Source organism: Pteropus vampyrus, unplaced genomic scaffold (assembly GCF_000151845.1).
Source record: "Pteropus vampyrus isolate Shadow unplaced genomic scaffold, Pvam_2.0 Scaffold88, whole genome shotgun sequence".
NCBI classification, from domain to species: domain Eukaryota; kingdom Metazoa; phylum Chordata; class Mammalia; order Chiroptera; family Pteropodidae; genus Pteropus; species Pteropus vampyrus.
Genome location: NW_011888869.1, coordinates 1,994,780 through 2,014,651, shown reverse-complemented (window position 1 = coordinate 2,014,651; position 19,872 = coordinate 1,994,780). Strand labels below are relative to the sequence as shown.

Below are 19,872 nucleotides of genomic sequence, written 5' to 3'. Positions count from 1 at the left end.
TTATTAAATACAAATGGTGAATGAAATCTCTGATGAAAAAATGATGTTTATTCAAGTTAGAAAAAGAAAAGAGTGTTCTAATTTAGCTCAAGCATTACTAACTGAAGTATACAAATCAGTAAATTAGGCATTAGTAATCAATGATCAGATCTATGTCATAAAACAAGTGAAAGACATAAATCAGTGTTTATCATTATATCATTATCATATAAATATTTATCATTCCACATATGTAATGTACAGTTCAACAAATTTCTCTTCTTAGTAGTTTCTCTAAGTAAATTGAGAGAATTATAAAATCAACAGACCAGTCAATAAAAGAAAAATCTGAAAAAAAAAATAATGAACTAAATGACATTTCTTTTACTTGTGATGTGTCTGCCTGCATGAATCACTAAGGCTCAGATAGTCCTTCAACATTCATTTAGTTGACAAAGTGCAGGAAAGGGGGAAATGGAAGATATTTTTGCCTCATTGATGGCTGTCCAGCACAAACCACACAATAATCAACCATAAGGCAGTTCTAGGGTAAAGGAGCAGAATAAAAGGGCTTGGGAAGTTTAAAGGATTTTGTAAAATTTGCCCTTGATGCCACATTGAAAAATTAAGTAACCATTCTGAATAACTACCTTATTTTAATTTTCCTAAGCTTCTGATTCTCCACAAATTAGACGACTCCTTTAATCATTTCCAGTGGATTTGGTAGCTTTTTAAAAGACCAGGGATGTGCCATGGCAGCATTCACTGATGTTCCAAGAAGTTCTAAATATACTTTAGTGTGGCCTTTGTGTCTCGTAAAAAAAGCTTGAGATTGGGAGATTTGGGAGAAAACATTATATTTATTATGTAATTCTGAAGTTACTGAGTTATGAATAGATAATGACAAATGAAAGGACTATGTCTTATCAGAAATAAAGAATTAGGGATTTGATATCAAGAAATTTATTTTAAAGGGTTATCATTCACATCAATTTCTACATACATTTAATGAGCTTAAATATGTACTATATACTGTTTTGACTGATTTTACTTTCTATATTTATATTTATCAATTATTGTATTTAACTTTTGATCCTGAATGTAGTAAAGCATCAATTAATTTTATCCAGAATATGGCCATTCCCATGTTATAATTTAAGGTATACATTTTATTTTCTATTTTCTAAATTTTAGGATGAAGTCTGCCCAAAAGCTGAGGGAGATGAAGTTCAGAGGTGCATGTGGGCCTCAGCTGTTAATGTCAAAGACAAATTCGTTTATGTTGCACAGCCGACCTTGGACAGAGTCCTAATTGTAGATGTGCAGTCCCAAAAAGTTGTTCAGGTATGAGCGATTCCTATTTTTAAAAGTGATTTTAAAATATATTTACTTTGATATAATAGTCTTTACCAGGTGACTTGTGCATTGACATCTGACTGTCATTTATAACTTGCTTCATTACTTGGATAACTGGAAAAATAAATAGATTTTCTGCAAACCCTCCTCTTATTCTAATCTTTGAGTCTAATGAATTAAATAATTTAAATATCTTTTCTTTTCAAAAATTAGATTCCATGAACACATAATAATACTAAAATGACTAGTTTCACAAAAATCATCCTCAGAGTTGCTTATTCTAGTTATCATTCTGGAAATGGTATTGTATCTTTCTCATTTGATTCTTAACAAAGGCTGAGACAACAGTAAGCTTTGCTAGATAATAGTAACTTAATAGTTTCTACTATGATAGTAAAACAAGTACTAATATGTACATAGGTCAATGACAGAGAAAAACATTTCTAACAAACATTGCCATGGTCATGGTTATGAAAAACTATTTGGGTTTGGGCCACGAAATATTTCATTCCCTGCTCTTTCCAAGAATGTTTAATCTGGGCAATTTGCTTGAACTCAGTTGCACAACAACCAAGGGAGAGTATAGGATTTGCATCCATGCAGTCTGGCTCTGCTACATGGGCCCTTGACTATTATGATCTACGGCTTCTCAGCTCAGAGGAAACAAACTTAAAATAACATTGTGAGATATATACAACCTGCTAAATGGAAGTAATTACTATACATATCTCATAAAGTTATACAGTAAGCCCTTATTTAACAGAATCGATAGGCTCTGTGACTTTAAACAAAACAACATATAATGAAACCAATTTTACCATAAGCTAATTGATATACGTAAGAGTTAAGTTCCTCACCAATATTATAATGAAACAATGTTGAATGAATTGACTTTATTGGAGGATCTACTGTATTAAAGATTAGAACAATTAATGTATAGAAGGCATTTACAACAGAGTTTGTCATGTAGAAGAGCAATATACCTGTTTGCTATCAAAATTTCTGAGTAACAGTGGATACTAACCATTCCTTATATTCACAGAGATTTTTTTGCACTAATATTTGTTTGAAATTGAATATTGAAGTAGATGATAGTTCTTTTAATGTTGATTCCTGACTAGAACCACTAAAAGTGCTAAGATGTACAAAGTTAGGGCTTCTCATCTTAACAGCTTCACAGGAATTTGTGTAATCGTCCATCTATCCATCCATCCATCCATCCATCCATCCATCCATCCATCCATCCATCCCATATGCGATTATTGATTACCTATTATGAGACATATTTTGCATCACAAATAAAAGAATAAAAAGTGTTTCTATTAGAAAGGTCTGAATTTCCAGGTTATGCATTTAAAGTGGATAATTAATGGTTCAATTTAGAATATGAGAATGAGTAATACGATCATGAGTAAAAGGATGAATAACTGTTCTACTAAAAAATTCTAAGGTAAGGCCTCCAGAGTTACATAATTCTCATGTATAATGGTCTAATATTTAATGTGAGAATATATTTTTCTGTGTATTTTACCTCTTATATTTCTGTCTCTAACAATGTTGCATTTTTGACCAAATTGATTTTATTTAGATATCGGCTGCAACACAGGGCAACAAATTGCACGCATTCTGTTTGGGATTATCAAGACTGTGTAGCCCATAGGTTAATATTAGAAATATGTTTAAGGAATAATCAAGCTGGTCTTTAAATTCAATTTTCAAACTAGAAAACTACACTGAATGAATATGTATTACCTACTAGATATTCGAAAGTGAGGAAAGCAAACATTACTTACTATTCATATAACTTCCATTTCCAGGCAATGGTGCAAAATTTAAAATTAATAGAAAGTATAAATAATGAAATGTTCATGCAATGGTAAAAAAATCACATAAATTATATTATTCTTTATAGTGCCTATAATTACTATGAAATACTAGGAAAATGTAAAAGGTATTATACAATGCTCAAATATTTTTAAAAACCATACTGTGATATAATCATAGTATGATTTTTATTTTTATACCACATTTTTTAGGTTAGAAAACTGGACCTTAATGTAAACGGCCACTCCTTATGATAATCATTATATAGATTTCAATCACCATAAATAAGTATTGCCTGATTTTAAATATTACATAAATAAAAATGTATTGTATTCACTATCTGTATCTGGCGACTTTGGCTCTACATTACAATTGGGAGAATATTTTATTTGAATGTAGCTGTTAGTGTTATTGTTTTTTTTTTTTTTTTTTTTATGGAGAAATCAATTGAGTTAATTCTCATTGTTGATTTTGTATTTGAAAATTCACCTACTCTTTTGAATTTATTTAGAACCACAAAATCAATACTCATGGCTTTTGTGGTCATTCACAGAGAGGTGAAAAATTTGTTACTGAACATGTACCTTCCCAGCTGGGGAGACACTCTGCCTTCTTGTTTCAGCTCTCATACTATAAACAAGTGTTCTTTTCATGATCTATTCAGTGCCATGTTTTTTGCATTTTTGTATTTTTGCTGGAAATTTTGCTGTTTAAAATGTCCCCCCAAAATAATGTTAAAATATTTGTGTAAGAAGGTCATGATGTGCTTAATAGTAAAGCTTCATTCAAGCGAGTTGTAGTGCTGTTTGGTGGTGAATTAAATGTTAATTAGTAAACAATGTATATTAAATAAAATATCTTCGAACAGAAACACACATGCAATAAGGTTATATATTGATCAGTTGAAAATGATAAAAATATTGTGACCAAAGATGCATAGGAACCTAACTGTATATTTCCCCTAAGCAATGGTTTAATATTGAGAAATTCAGTGTTTGTGGTGATTTTATAGAAAATCTACCACTAGTAATGAGAGTATTTGAATATATCAGATACAATTGATCCATTAACAGTAGAAAGGGTAAATTTCAGGAGTCTATTCCAGAAGGAGATAATAGAAAGACAAAGAGAAAGTTAATATTTATGTCAAAATAAGTATAATGAATGAAAATTCCCTATACTATAATAAAAAATAACATATGCATACTTATATAGATATATTAGATATACACATTTTAATTATAATTTTATATATCTGTAGATTTATTATATAATAATAAATTTATTATTATTGTTAATTTATTATATATAATATAATAAAGAATAACACATATTTTTATTATACAATTTGTAAAATAAAATATAGTCAATCCTCAAATTTAGAAAGGACAATGAAATTTAAATGGACAATAAATGTCAATACCTAAATATACTAACGTAACACAACCAAACATCACAGAAAAAGGAAAATCTTAAAAGGGCAGATGAAATACTACAAGGAGAGCAGCAATTTTCTCAATGGCAATAATAGATGCCAAAAAGTGAAATAATAGTATTCAAAAACTAAGTAGAAATAAAATATATTCTGATATTATTTGGTCAGTGAAAAAATAATTGTAAAAGTACTAGAAGAGTTTATTACTAGAAGATATTGCCATATGATCAAAGTGAGAAGTATGTGATATTTCTATGCTTGATAAATCAACAGACAAAATTAATAACATGTGAACTGAACAACAGTATTACTGTGTTTGAACAGATATATGTATTAGCCTTTGCCTCCAGCAATGATTTAATGTACACTATCACTAAACATTTTACTAACTTAGTCTTTTCAGGCTGCTATAACTAAATGCAACAGATTACATATAAATGGACAATTTATAAACAACAGAAATTTATTTCTCACAGTTCTGAGTCTAGAAAGTCCAAGATTAAGGTGTCAGTGGGGTCCTGATCTGGTGAGCGCCCTCTTTCTAGTTCACAGCTAGTGTCATCACATGGGGGGGAATGTCAAGGGATCTCTGTGGAATCTTTTTATAAAAGCAGTAATCCCGTTTAGGAGGGCTCCATCATAATGACCTAAACACTTCCCAAAAGCCCCACCTCCTGATACCATTATCTTTGGGGTTTAGGATTTCAATATATAAATTCTGGGGGACAAACATTCAGACCATAACATTTACTAGATATTTCATTTAGTAAAAATGACCACATGCCAGGATATAAATTAAGTCTCAAGACATATTGATGAAACAATTTTATACTGATTTCTCTGACATAATGTTAAGCTAACTATTAATAACATCAAAATAAATTTAAAATATTAATATCAAGAAACTGATAATTATAATTAAATATATTGAATCCAAGTAAGTCTACGTTTCAAGGGTATATGGCTACATTAAAAATAAATAATAGACTGAAAATAAAACATTTAACCACTTAACTTTAGAATTTAACTAAAGAAAATCAGAATAATCTAAATCAAAGAAGGAAAGTATAAATCAGTTCATAATGCAATAAGGTAAAAATTGATTTATTCCAAAAAGACTAATTAAAAGGACTCTCTTTGGGAATTTTGGGTACATTAAGTCTAGCATTCTTTCTGAGAGGGACACGACTTCTTGAGGCCTACCATCAACTCTAAATATCAACTTAAAATTTCAGATATTTATCACATAAGATTAGCTCTCAAAAAATTAAAATTTTCTGTCTTTGAATTTGCCTAAGTTCTTTTTGAAATCATGTATAATTTCAGTCTGTGAACCTCTTTAGATATTGAATTCTGTAAGTCTACTACCTGCTGGGTGAAATAATACATCTTTATGTTTGTGTTAACATTACCTTAGAGTACGTGAATTTTATTTATTTATTTAAGTTCATTGGGATAACATTAGTTAATATAATTACATAATTTCAGATGTACATTATAATTTGACATCTATATATTCTATTGTGTGATTACCACCCAGAGTCCAATTTCCTTCAGCTACCATATATTTGATCCCCTTTACCCACTTCACCCTCCCTCAAACCCCCTATATTTAATCACCTTTATCCTATCTACCTCTCCCCTCCTCCCCCACCCCCTACTCTCTGGTAACCACCAGTCCATTGTCCATGTCCCTGAGTCTCTGACCTGCTCATTTGTTGCTTTTAGGTTTATATCCCACATATGAGTAATATCATGTGATTTTCAACTTTTTCAGTCTGGCTTATTTCGCTTAGCATGATCATCTTGAGGTCCATCCATATTGTCGCAAATGGCAATATTTCATCTCTTCTTACGGCTGAGTAATATTCCAGAGTACATGAATTTTAGTTCTCAAAGGTGAATTATAAATATCTTAAATACTCTAATTTTATATTTGAAAATACTTCGTCTCTTAGAATTTTAAATTTCCCCAAGATTTTTCCTAATTTAAAACTAATGTGTAAAAGAGATATTTTATAGACTTAGATATTAAACTCTGTTTTATAAATTAATAATCCAAACAATTTAAGATTTAACACTAAATAAATAATATTTCTAGCTACTAAAAAACTAAATCTACAAAAAAAAAATTATTTGTGACTTAAAGCTTTATTTATATCCAAAGGCAGAGCACACTTTTAAAGTCAATTGCAAAGTAAAAAGCCAATTTTGTAAAAAGTAGAGCATCTTTTCTCAATCTGACCACTTTTTTCAGCTGAGTCTAGATTGAAAGTCACCCTTTTTTGTATCCAAATAAAGTTATACTTCCTGATTGTATGCTGTATTTCTGTTTATTTGTTTTTAATTTGAGTATATAACATAGAGGTAACTAAGAATATCAGTTATAATAAAAATTTAATCATCTTCTAAGCATCATAGAAAATACTATAGAATTTTCCTAAAAATATGCATTTTAGGGCTAAACACAAAGATGTGAACAGCAGTTACATTTTACTATTAAATTTAAAAAATTCTTGACAACATAAGAATTCACAAATGTCATGATAACTTATTGCCATTAGAATATATTTATTTTCAGTGGATACATCAAAATCACTTCCATCTGCACCTTTAAAAGTAAAAGATCACAATTTTTAAATGGAATCTGTAACCTTGGTGTTGCTTTAAACATCAAGTGATTATTGCTTTTCTTACTATTAAAATTTTGTAAGAATGGCATACAACTGATGTTTTGCTCTATAAAAGATTAACTAGTAAACAAGTGACCTCATTTTGTCATTTGTGGAGCAAAATCAGGTTCTGCTTGGATGCAGAAGTAGCTTATTGTTACACCTCAGGAGTATTCTTAAGTGTCATCAGCAGTCTCTTCTAGCCATTAGCACATTATCTTGAGAATCTACATCATTAGTTTAAATTAGGTTCACTTAATTAGCCAGCTGGTACTCTCCTTGTCAGACTGATAAACAAGCTGTGCTTCACTGTTCCTTCATGTCAACACTAAACCCCAAGTTCTGTGTATTTTTGTGGCTATTATCAGTATTTTGGCCTTGCAATATAAGCCATCTTTATAGAAGTTGATACAAAAAATTCATGAATATTCATCAAAAAATAATGAAGAATTTGTGTACAACTAGGTATGTTGGAATTTTGAAGGATTTAAAGGTTACAGAACAAATAAACAAAGGAAAAAAAAAAAACCCTCACGGTACAAGTAAATTGTATCCTTAAACAGTGTTTTAAAATATTAAAGGGCTTTCTATGAAATATCTATTTTATCATTATCTTTATAGAACTACAACAAATAAAACCTTTTTATCATTACAGTATAGAGTATATTATAAACATATTTTTATGAAAGACTATGATAAGAAATTAATTCATCACAATAATGTAGCACTTTGACAATAGTACTTACGTGAGAAATTAAGAAATATGGAACTTAGGACCTAAATTTGTAGGTCACTACTATTAATTAATTACAAAAACAAAATATTAGGTTAATTGAAAGATATTTGAAGATGTTTAATAAATCAATAAATCTTTCAAAGAAGGATTATAACTTAATTATCTGCATATCTATCACCAGGCATTCTATGTAGGTTAATTTTGAGATGAAAGATGAGCTAATACGATGCCTTTGTTACAATGACATATTCTAGAATATTATCTTTTAACTTATATAATTTTTTACTAATAAATTGTTGGTAGCTCCAGAAACAACAACAAAACAACAACAACAACAACAAAAGTATACGTACCAATGGTCTCCAAAGTGGAATGTCATGTCTCATCTTTTCACAAGGGATGTGAAAGATGACTGCTTGTGGGAAGGGAATCCTAGGATGTCATTTATAGTTATTTTTTATGTTAAAAAAGGAAACATCTTATATATATAGACTAGTCAATATTAGAGGCCTGAATTCTTCTGTATATTAGATGCTGATGTAACACATAGTGGACATGAAGGTATCTTGAGAGGAGAAGGAGAGTTTTACAATAGGGGGAGATCAATATTGGTATCCTTAGTCTTTTGTTCACTTTTATCTACACAAAGAGGAGAACTGTAGTGCATATCTCAACAGAAAGACTATTGTAAAGAATAAATAAAAATAATTTGTATTCGTAAAATATTGAGAAAAAATTGTTCATAGTAAGCTTGGTGCAGAATATAATTGTTTTGTTAAATAATAGTGATCTTGATAAGAATTAATTTTCGCTCATTGTTCAGTTTTGCAATTTGCCTTTCCTAATTATGTTCTAAGTTCATAGGTTTTGTATTGCTCTAAACAAACACAAAAAGTTTACCTCCTTAGGGCCTAGAATACTAAAAATGTAAACTATATAATATATAAGTTAGTAAGTGCTATTGGAAGAGATAAAATGGTAGAGCAAGGCCACATGGGACTGGGAAAGTAAAGATGATGGGAAATGTGCAAAAGGGGAGAATGGTTACAGTATTAAATGAGGCGGTCAGAATGGCTCACTGAGAAGGTGATCCTTGAGCAAAGATGTCGAGGAAGCAGACATTGGGCTGGCTATCTAGGGAAAGACTGGTCCTGGGAAAAGTCTTCCAAAAGGCATAAAAGTGGCTGCTTGGATGAATAGCAAGTTGACCAAGAGCATCTGGATTGGAGATTTCAAGGAGAGAGTAGTAGGTGAGGGGTAGAAGAAAGAAGACTGGGGAGTAACAGGTCAGGTAGTGCCCGGTAGTCATTATAAGGACTTTTACCTTTTACTCTGAGAGAAATGATGAGACACTGCAGTGTTTGAACAGGTTAGTGTCATGGTCTGTTTAATGCTAGCAACAACAAAAAAATCTCTCTGACAAATCTGTTGAGAAAGTTGATGAGTACAAAGTTAGAAGTTAGAAAGTATGTGATGAGGTTAGAGATGATGGAGGCTCTGTTCATGGTGGTAGCAGGGGAGGTACTGCTGCAGAGAGGTCAGTATTTGAAGACTGATCCAATCACGTTTCCTGAGGTGTGAGAGAAAGAGGTCAGCCACTGATAATAGAATCTTTGTAATTCTTTGCATAAAATGTGGAGAAACATTTTAACTATTTTATAGCACAGATGCTTACAGGTTTAATTGTGGCAAGAACATTTTTAGAAGTATAAAAAAAGTGCCTTTCTCTTTTACAAAACTAATGGTCCACATTTACTGATCATATAAAATGATTTCTAGTGTATACTAGCAGATGTTTTGTAAAATCCAATGCATATAATTTATCCTTTCAAAAACTGATGATGTAAGTAAGAAAATATCTGGTTTTCTGACTGAAAATTGGATTATGGCAAGATTATCCTGAAGAAGGATTTTTGGAAATATTTTATCATTGTTACATGATTTTGTTGCCGAAAACCATGTAAATGTTCCCTCTAAAATGTGTTACATCTACACACTTTAAAACTTGTAAATGGATTTTTCCTAAAAGCTAAACATTTTCCAAATAAAATATGTCAGATGTATTTTATTCATTTTGATCTGCATATCTTTTTCAGTTCTGGTGTGCTTTTACAACCGAACACCAAAATAAAATGAATTAAATACCAAACCTTTGAAATGCTAAAACATAAAATGTTCAGAAAATTTGGAGATTGTTGAGCAGACATTTTTTAAATTCTGAAGTTGTCTTGAAAATTAATATTTTCCTATTTCGAATATATCTATCTTACTTTACATGAAGGCAATTAATGATGGACTGCCTTCTGAAACCTCTTGGAACCTATTCTCCTAAGTTAACTTTACAAAATAGTGTCTGTCTTCCCCTTTATAAAATATTCATACTTTAAGGCTCAATTAAAACATCACCTCTTCCCTTTATACTTCATGCTGGATTGTACTTCTTCCTCTGAGCTCTCATGGTATTTGGTCCTTATTTTTATTTTGTGACATGCATCAAGTTATTTTAAGTTCTTCTTTCACCCTCTAGCCTATAAATTCCTCAAGGGCAAAGACTGTTAACTCCCTCTTCGAGGTCTCACTTTCATCGTTTGCTAAATAAAGGTATTACATTTCTAACTCTGAAACACTATGATGCTAATGGTCATGAAAATATCTGTAGTTTAATTAATTTTTTTATTATTAGGAATGGTAGTTCCATAATGCTTAATATTCACTAGGCACATCTTACGCACTTTGTATTTACTATCTCACCAATTATTCATGACCACCATTTGAAGTAGGTCTCAACACTGACTTCATTTTATGATAAATGAAACTAAGCCACAGAAAAGTTTGGTAACTTATCAAGGTATTATTATTATTATTTTTTAATATAAGTGAAGATGCTAATATTAGAAGTCAGCTTCAGAATACATGCTCATAAGCATTGTGTGTACAGACTCTCAGTGATTCTCCACTAAGTCTGTGCTGCCTCGGGGGATGTTACTCAATATATTTGAGCCTATTTGGTTTCTTTCCATCTTCCAAAAGAGAAAAAAACAAAGCAAAACAAAAGAATGTTTCTTATACATGAGGTATAAATAAGAGGGCGACATATTCACACATTATTGTCAGGATTTAAACTATGAACTAGGAAGGACAGCCTTTTATATGTAGAGAGGTTTCCACATTGGGAAGAAACAGACTATCAAATCCCAGCCCTGCTAATGAATTGGTAGATGACTACTCTTAAAACAGAGTTTCAGTTTCCTAATCTGGTTTTTATATGGATATTAACATAACCTATGGGTTGTGGTATGCCATATAAGATAATATTTATAAAAAGACCTGGTAAAAGAAAAGGAACTTATGAGAGCTAGCAAACTGGAAATTTTCATTCAAATTGTCCCCTGATATTTAAAGATATTTGAAGATCTTTGCTCTTCTATTTATTGTGTCCTAACAATTGAATAACAATGAGGTCTTTGTTATTGTTGCTTTTGCTGTTTTATTGAACTATGTTATCTTTAACATTTTAAAGACCTAAAGATTATTACATTTTAAGTTACACGAAAAACAGTCTATTACAATCAGACATAGATCAAGTTTAACACGTAAAGGGGAAACTGAAAAATCAAAGGAATTTTATTGCTTTGTTATTAGTGTAATGATTAATGATGGCTCTTTTTTTTTCTTTTGGGTATATCTGCATTGAAATTATCAATCAGTAAAAGAAGAATTTACATAAAGCATCTGGCATACACTGGAGCACAGTTAACAAAATACCAGACTAACTATTCCTTAAGCAATAAAGCCATTTAATTATCCCAAATAACATCCAGTCTAGGGATAGTTATTCTAGGTTTATGCAGCAACTCAAGGTCTTTATTGAAAATTCTTTCACTTTTTTCTGGCTGAATCCTCAAAGTGTTGGCTTTTCCTCCTTGAGCTTAGTGTTTCATGGCTTCAAAATGGCTTTGGAAATCGAGGCTTACTATTCTCACATGATGAAATTCAAAGCAGAAGGAAAGAAAAAGTTTGGTATAAGAAAAGTTCTTCCTGTTACTGTCTCTTTGAATGAAAATGCAATATTAGTCTTAGAATTTACTCATCATATTAAACTTTACAATGTGTAAACTAGAATATGCCATGTGACCATCCCTAGCCTCGAGAGAGGTTGGGGGACTTAGTACTTGTCAAAGAAAAGTGGAATTAGTCATTGGCTTGTATCTCTGGTGCTCACCAAATGAGCTACCTTCCCTGAGAACATTGCTGCCCACCTGATACCAATACAAGATCATGGCTCTGTTAGCCAGGAAGAAAGGGATGATGACACCGTTCCAGAAATGTTTAAATAGGTTTTTTTTTTTCCAGATAATATTACTTCAGTAATGCAAGAATATTAAGCATTTGAAATAGTTAAAAAGCAGGGCAAGGCTTTAGAAAAGAGATAATTTAACAAAACTAAATTGCCAGCATATTAGTTGAAATATGAATCTCCGTATGTTCAGCCATGAGTGTAGTTTAACTAAACCCACTGAAAAGAAGATTACATTATGAACTAGGACTTGGGAAATTCTTTAAGGATATTCAACAGAGCTTTGGAAAAATGCTTTCAATACTGAATAAAGGCTGTTTTATTGCATACAATTTGTTTTATGTTATAAAATTTATATATGCAACTCCTACAGGAAATTACTTTAAAAAAGTGTTAGCTTGTAATATAAATAGCTTAAAATTAAGGTGAGTGAAGTAACTGCCTGGAAGCAATTTGTTTTCTGGAAGTTTTATTTTAAAGAAATGTTAAATATTATAAATATTAGCTGAAAAACACATTTACCAAATCACATTTTTTCAAAATTTGCTTTCCCTTCTTTCTGTGGTTTTAGATTTCTCATTAAGGAAACTAAATTAGGTAATCTGTTACTAGAGTTACAACCATATATCAGATCATTGGCATCTTAGTATTATAAATAGTCAAATCCCATAACCAGCATTGGGATGGAAAAGCCCAGTGGTATAAACATAGTTCTTACCTGTATTCGATGCATACATTAATCACTTATATCTTGAGTTTCTAAATAGCTATTTTCATAGGTAATGACTGAAGATAATAAGATTTTCTGAAATGTTACAAAAACATATTTGAGTAAAGTATCATATTTCCAAATTAATCAAATAAGAGTTTAGAAAACTAGATAATTAGCAACATAAAATTTTAATCTGACATCTAAACTCTTAGATTCTTCCATAATTTCTGGCCTAGTTTTAAACTGAAAATCGTTTTTTTTTTTTTTTTTTCAACTCCTGTTTATTACAGGCAGTAAGCACAGACCCTGTCCCAGTTAAATTGCACTACGACAAGTCGCATGATCAGGTATGGGTGCTAAGCTGGGGTACCATGGAAAAGGCCTCGCCGACACTACAAGTAAGTACATGTCAGGGTATGTGAGAAAAATAACAATCTTTAAAACTTTGTGTACCTCTTTGGATATTTATAGCCATTTAACTATGATATTCTTCCATCTGAGGACTATACTTTAATCATATCTAGATCTGCGCAGAAAAAGGAAAACGGAAAGTTGATACTCAGTACTTTTTTGGATTGCAACATATTGTAGGTCACATTCATCAAAACTTAGATTTATATGCTAAAAGAATAACTTGTGATGGCACAGCTAATGCCATTAGAAAAAAAAAGTCAAAATTTACCTTTAAACAGTTTCTTGCCTTCCTCCAAGTTTCATTAGAATTTTCTTATTTCTATTTCTCTCACAAAATGGGGCCTGGAGGGTTGGGCATGTGAGATAGAGACTAGGAGAGTTAGACAAAGTCTCAAAGCAGTTCTTCATTTTTCTCCAAACAGATGATATATTGTTATCTGAGCATAAGCTCATTTTTAATTAGGAAATATGTGGTATCATTTTGGGGGAATTTGTTTATGTCTTGAAGTTGTTTTTTTGAGAACTTGACAGATACAGAGAAAAATATGGTATGCATTTTGACAATGACTCTTTGGTGCAATCTTTAGATTTTTGGACTTATAAGTTTAAGAGTAAACAGAGGGAATGGGAAAAAACGTTTGGCCCTAAAAATGTGTTTTATATTTTTCTTAAACTGCCTTGTGATTATAGCACTGCCTTGAATACGCCTCCTCTTACAAAGTCCTAAATCATTAACCATTGGACATTTTTCAATAAATCTGTTGAATAGAATGTTATTTTTAATTAGTTCTCGCTACCGATACTTCTAATGTTTTTGAAGTATTTTCAGTATTGCAATATTTAACTACAAGGGAGAGGTCTATTGAAATGAAATCTTAACTATCAGAATGATGATTCATTTTATATTTTACTAGAAATATATCATTTGAAACATCTGAAATATGATACTATATTTCAGTTATCTATTGTTGCAAATCAAATCACCCCAAAACTTGATGTCTTTAACAAAATTAAAGAATGACTTATCACTCACAAATTCTGTGGCTTGGAAATCTGGGCAGTTCCTTTGCGGGTGTTATCAGGGAGCACACAAATGGCGGCAGTTAACCGATAACGAGATGAAAGGTCCACAATGGCCTCACTCCCACGTCAGTCATGTGGTGGTAATGCTTAGCTGGGCACATTGTGTCTCCTGCATGTGCCTGCTCATCCTCTAGACTGATGTCTGCACAGCATGGTGTTTCCAGGTTACAAGACAGTAGACATTGCAAGGCCAGTTAAGATCTAGGCTCTCGGATTCACATAAAGTAATTTCCACCACAGCCTATTGATCAAAGCAAGTTATACCATCTGCCTACATTCAAAAATATAGAGTAATAGGGCCAATCTTTTGCAGATAATTGGTAGAATGATCTATCACAATATGATAATAGGCTCTAGTTATTTGATATTTTGTTCTTAAATTTAATCTTGACAAGATAAATAAAACAGGTCAATATATATGATTAAAAAAAAAACTTTAGGCAAACTTCTTTAATATCATACAGAAAGGGGAAAAAGAGATCCGCAGAGGTATTAAGTAACTTCTCACGCATTATCCAGCCATCTAAAACTGGATTAATTTTCCTCTGAATGTCTAATAAAAAATTATACTAATAAGATTTAATGAATGAATTTTTAAAATGTTTGCTGAGTGGGATCAAAAGGTAAGTCTCACATCTGAAAATAAAAAATAAAATGTAAGAATTGAGAAGTACTCTTAAAATAGTATATGCAAGTATTTGTATTTACATAAAGTAATATATCATCTATCTATCATCTATCTATCATCTATCTATCATATACGTATATGATAGATAGATGATAGATAGATGATAGACAAATAGACAGACAGAAACAGACAGCTAGGAAACACGAGGACAGACCATTTCTTGCTCATGGTGTATATGTTTATTCTCCAGCCCCGATCCCCATGGGGCAATGTGGTAAGACACTAATGTTACCCTGTGTGTGTAGCACAATTACACTACAGAAGGACCCTGAAATTTTGTGTCCCTAAGTCTTTTAGGCTGCTGGAAAATCTGCCCATGTTCTCCTGTGTGAGATAGAGATTATTGCTCAGAATGTATACAAATCTTGTTCTTGGAGAGCAGGAGCAGGCCAATACCCTGGAATGTCAGTAATTGGCTCAACAACACTTAAGTCTCTAAATCTCTCAGGAGCAGAATACCATCTCTAGCTTCCAAGGCATTTTTACTCTACCATTATCCTTTAACCAAGTTTGCCGGTGTCCTCTGCTCAGAAAGACTTAACTCTACAGAAATGTCCAAATATTCATGGATGATTGTTTCCCAATAGGATTATCAAGAAACATCCCCAAAGAAAATGGGACTTAAGATTTGTTTGAAAGGGGGAACAGATTTTCCTTTGGAAAAATAGAATTCACCAAACAAAAAACATGAGCAAGTTTTCATTTTTGCTAGAGTGTCTCTGTGCAATAATGTTGAAAGACTGGACTGGAAAGAGAAATTGATGCTGCTAGGTTGTGAAGGTTACAGAGTAACTTTTTTGCCCTAAAGTAATATATCTTGTTATGGTACCCAGTAACCCTTAAAGGTGCAAAAGCGTTTTATCAGAGATCTGAAAACCTACTTATAATCCTTCTTTGTGTTTTCATTTTGACTGTAATTAAATCTATACATTTTTGCCAATTATGAAAGCAAAATATATTATTTTCTATTATATTTACAATTATTAATAAAAACCCATGACTATAAGACAATGATTTTTTCCAATTGGTGTTCTTAAATAAATTCTCAAAGATTTATCATAATTATTTTTTCTTTCTGAAAGACATCATACCTGATAAAAATTTAAGAAATGCTATTCTAAAAATCATGAGTCTGTCATCTTCACAGTTTTACAATTTGTGCGTATTACCTTTTTAAATGCACCATTACAGAAGAAAATAACCCTACAAAACAACTTGGAAAAACATCCTTACGTTTTGCTATTGGTTAGGAAGTAGGTCCCAGCCAGATGGGGTGATAGTGGGAGGTGGTGGCTCTGGGTTTGTGGAAGGCATCACATGTAGAGAGACCAATGGCAGGATGTCATTAGGAAGGAGTCAAGCATTGTTGAAAGATTGGGCCTATTGATTAAGGTGCATTATAGATCAATCTCTTTGTCCTTGCAATTAGTCGGCTCAGTCCTGAACCTGGCAATCCATCACTTCCTGCTCAATTCTAGCAGTGAGAAGGATGCAGACCTTCAAGGAACAAAGTCCAAACAGAGGGTAACTAAGAAAGTGGCATTGTCTTTTTTACAACCTAGGACTATACGAACCACAAAGATGCTCAGTTAATATACTTTCAGTGGCATGAAACATTTTTGCATCAGTAAGGTTGAGATGCAATATATATGTTATAGTTTTATTTGAATATTAAATTTTGTGATTCCTGTAAATTATTTAGTACACATATTGGCACATAGCAAGCTCTCAGTAAATATTATTGCTGCTGTCAGTCTAAGTATTATTATTAATTTTGAATACATGTACATGCATTTTGAGAGTTATACACGTCTATACAATCCAAAGGGACCGAAATTTGGAGACTTATTTCTCTATTACTCTGTTGATCTTTATTAAAGTCTTGTAGACATTTTTATGAACGGCCTAAATCTAGTACCAACTTTCTCTCTGATATTCATTAATAAAATAGGTATAGTGTCTTTAAGACTTTTATCAAATACTTTAGTTTTCTCTTCCTCTGGGTAGATGCTGAGCTCCTTTTAGTTAAATGAAACCGTATGATTAGTTCTGGCAAATGAGATGTGTTGTGAATGGAAACATTGAAGGTAGTCAGTTGCTCCTTCAGTGTTAAATACTGAGTGAAAACTGTGAAAACACAGTAGATATCCTGACAAATCGCTCAGGGAAACATGTGAGTGAAATCTTTATTTCTAAGCCACTAAGACATTAAGATTTATTTCTTGTTTGGTTTTTTTTAACTGTAACACAACTAAGTTTAGTCTGACTTATAATAATCTATTTGCACTGAATATGGCAAATTCCAATGGAACTCAATGAAAATATACTCATTTGAATAAAGAAAAATTAAACTTTCAGAAAAAATAAAACTAAAAATTAAAATGTCATGTATTTCTGTCATAAAATCCAAAGGAAGAGACTCAGTTTTGAAGGAGAAAAGTCTATTTGACTTAGTGTCAGTCAATAGTTTAGAAAGTTTAATTTGGGGGCCATATGTAGAAAGGATTTAGAAGAGGAGAGGGGCAAAAAAGTGCTTTAAAAAGCTAATAGAACAATGGTTGTGCAGCAGTGACAATAGAAAAATGAATGGAGGTATGAGAAATCCGAAAGAAGAACTGATAGAATTTGGTGCACAATGAGCTATGAGAGATAAAAGAGTTTAAATGTAGTTATCTTTTCTTTAATGGACTATAAAAGTTCTGAAAACTAATTAATGATGAATAGTTGGAAAAGAAACCTCTGATTAAAACTTATTTAAATCTGTTATTTTTAATTTATAAGAGGAAAAAGTTTTAAAATATATTTTATCTATTCTAGAATTTCTAAAATCTAACATATTTTATTTAATTTATTTTGGAATTTTGAGTGTTATGTTTCTAGAATTTCTAAAATCTAAAATATTTTATATAATTTATTTTGGAATTTTTAGTGTTATGTTTCTATAGGAGGGGCAGTTTTTTATATCAATTATACCTCAATAAAGCTGTTAAAAAGAGAAAAAAGATAATATCTCATTTACATATTTTTACTTGCTTTTATTTTTCTCATAGCAAAGTCAATTTTTTATAATACAGAAGTTGTTTATATGCATATTTATTTTATATTTCAAGCAGAAATTTTTCAAGACAAATCTTTTCCTATTTTTTATCTTTTTATAGAAACAGAAGTTTCTGCACTGACAATAAGCAAATATAGAATTCCAATTTGCTTAATAATATACTAATTTTGAGGATGGTAATAAGACTACATGCAAACAACTTCCAGAGATTTATTTCATATCTAAATAAAATGAAAGCCAATACTCTTAAGGGAATCATTGCCAAGATCTAAACCTGCTGTGTTCTGTGTAGGTGATAACCCTGGCCAGTGGGAATATGCCACACCACACGATCCACACCCAGCCCGTGGGAAAGCAATTTGACCGAGTAGATGATTTTTTCATTCCCACTACAACACTCCTCATCACCCACATGAGGTAAGTTCCACATGAGCAATCAGCTTTTAGATTTCTTTCTAATTCTGACAGAAAACCATGGGAAATTATTTTTTAAATGTTTCAACAAATGCAGAAATGCACATGATTCAGCTTTGACTCATCCCCCTGATGAACTTTCATTTGTCAACAGCAGTGATGAATTTCCTGTCATATATTTCTTCTTAAGTTTGAGAACTGAATTTATAGAGTTGCATTTCTTTAGTCGACTTTATAGTTAATATTCTTGCCAATACATAATGACATTCGAACTTGGTATACTGAAAGAGCCATCATCATAGAAATCTATTCGATATATTGTAATAACATTCTTGTATTATTTTGCCCATTTAGAAATTAACATAAAATTGTATTAACAAGTATAGTAAGTAGACATGAAATGTTTGAGTTCTGCATTTTGAAAAAACATATCAGCGTGTTCTATATTTACCAGAGGTGAAAAGGTAATAACTTTTAATGACATCACTCCAAAGTTTCATAGAAGCAGTTTAAATGCTTAAAAAGGAAAGATTTTGGACTTATCACAATTTCTAGTATGATGTAACTTGATAATTTATTGAAAAAAATATTTATAAACACCGCTTAACAATGTTAGTGAATCTGAACCAAACTATTATTTTGTTCTGTTTCTCAAGTGAATTCTGATGATGGAGAACTGCTCCAGATGTCATATGAGCCATTATTTGATTCTTGTATATATTTGTTTTCCTTGTATTAAATTGAAAATTATCTAAATGTTGGAGTTAAAAGAATTCTGAAAGAGTGCAAAATTCAACTTGTAAAAATAAAAAGGGAGATTAATAAATCAGAATTCTGGCTCACAAAGATATATATATATAAACAGTTTATATATATATATATAAACTGTTTTTTTGTGCAGGCAAGTATATATTTTCAAGAGCTCAATACATTTGTCAAGCAATTCACCATTATTTTCAGAACACGTATTATGTGCTCAGCAATAAAGTGATTAAAACACGTATTCTATTACAATCATTATATGTTTTTATGGAAAATAAGTAGAAAATAAAAATGAAACATATTTTGAAATATATTATTTGCACAAAGAATAATTTTTAGGTCTGACTGCAAGCACTATAATAGTTTGGAAATTGAAGAAAACAGCATATAAAGTACAAATGGTACCATTTGAGAATGTTACCAAAAAACATATATAGTATTT

The 19,872-nt window shown here is 31.2% G+C and overlaps 1 protein-coding gene across 4 annotated transcripts in view; it reads left to right on the top strand.

Moving 5' to 3' along the window:
- FSTL5 (follistatin like 5) overlaps positions 1–19,872 on the top strand; it is a 567,145-nt gene that overhangs the window by 501,536 nt on the left and 45,737 nt on the right. For all 4 annotated transcript variants that reach the window (XM_011363692.1, XM_011363689.1, XM_011363693.1 and 1 more), the window contains 3 exons: positions 1,174–1,323; positions 13,302–13,409; positions 18,547–18,671. In XM_011363692.1, coding sequence (XP_011361994.1) covers positions 1,174–1,323; positions 13,302–13,409; positions 18,547–18,671 — 383 coding nt within the window. The remainder of the gene's footprint in view (positions 1–1,173; positions 1,324–13,301; positions 13,410–18,546; positions 18,672–19,872) is intronic.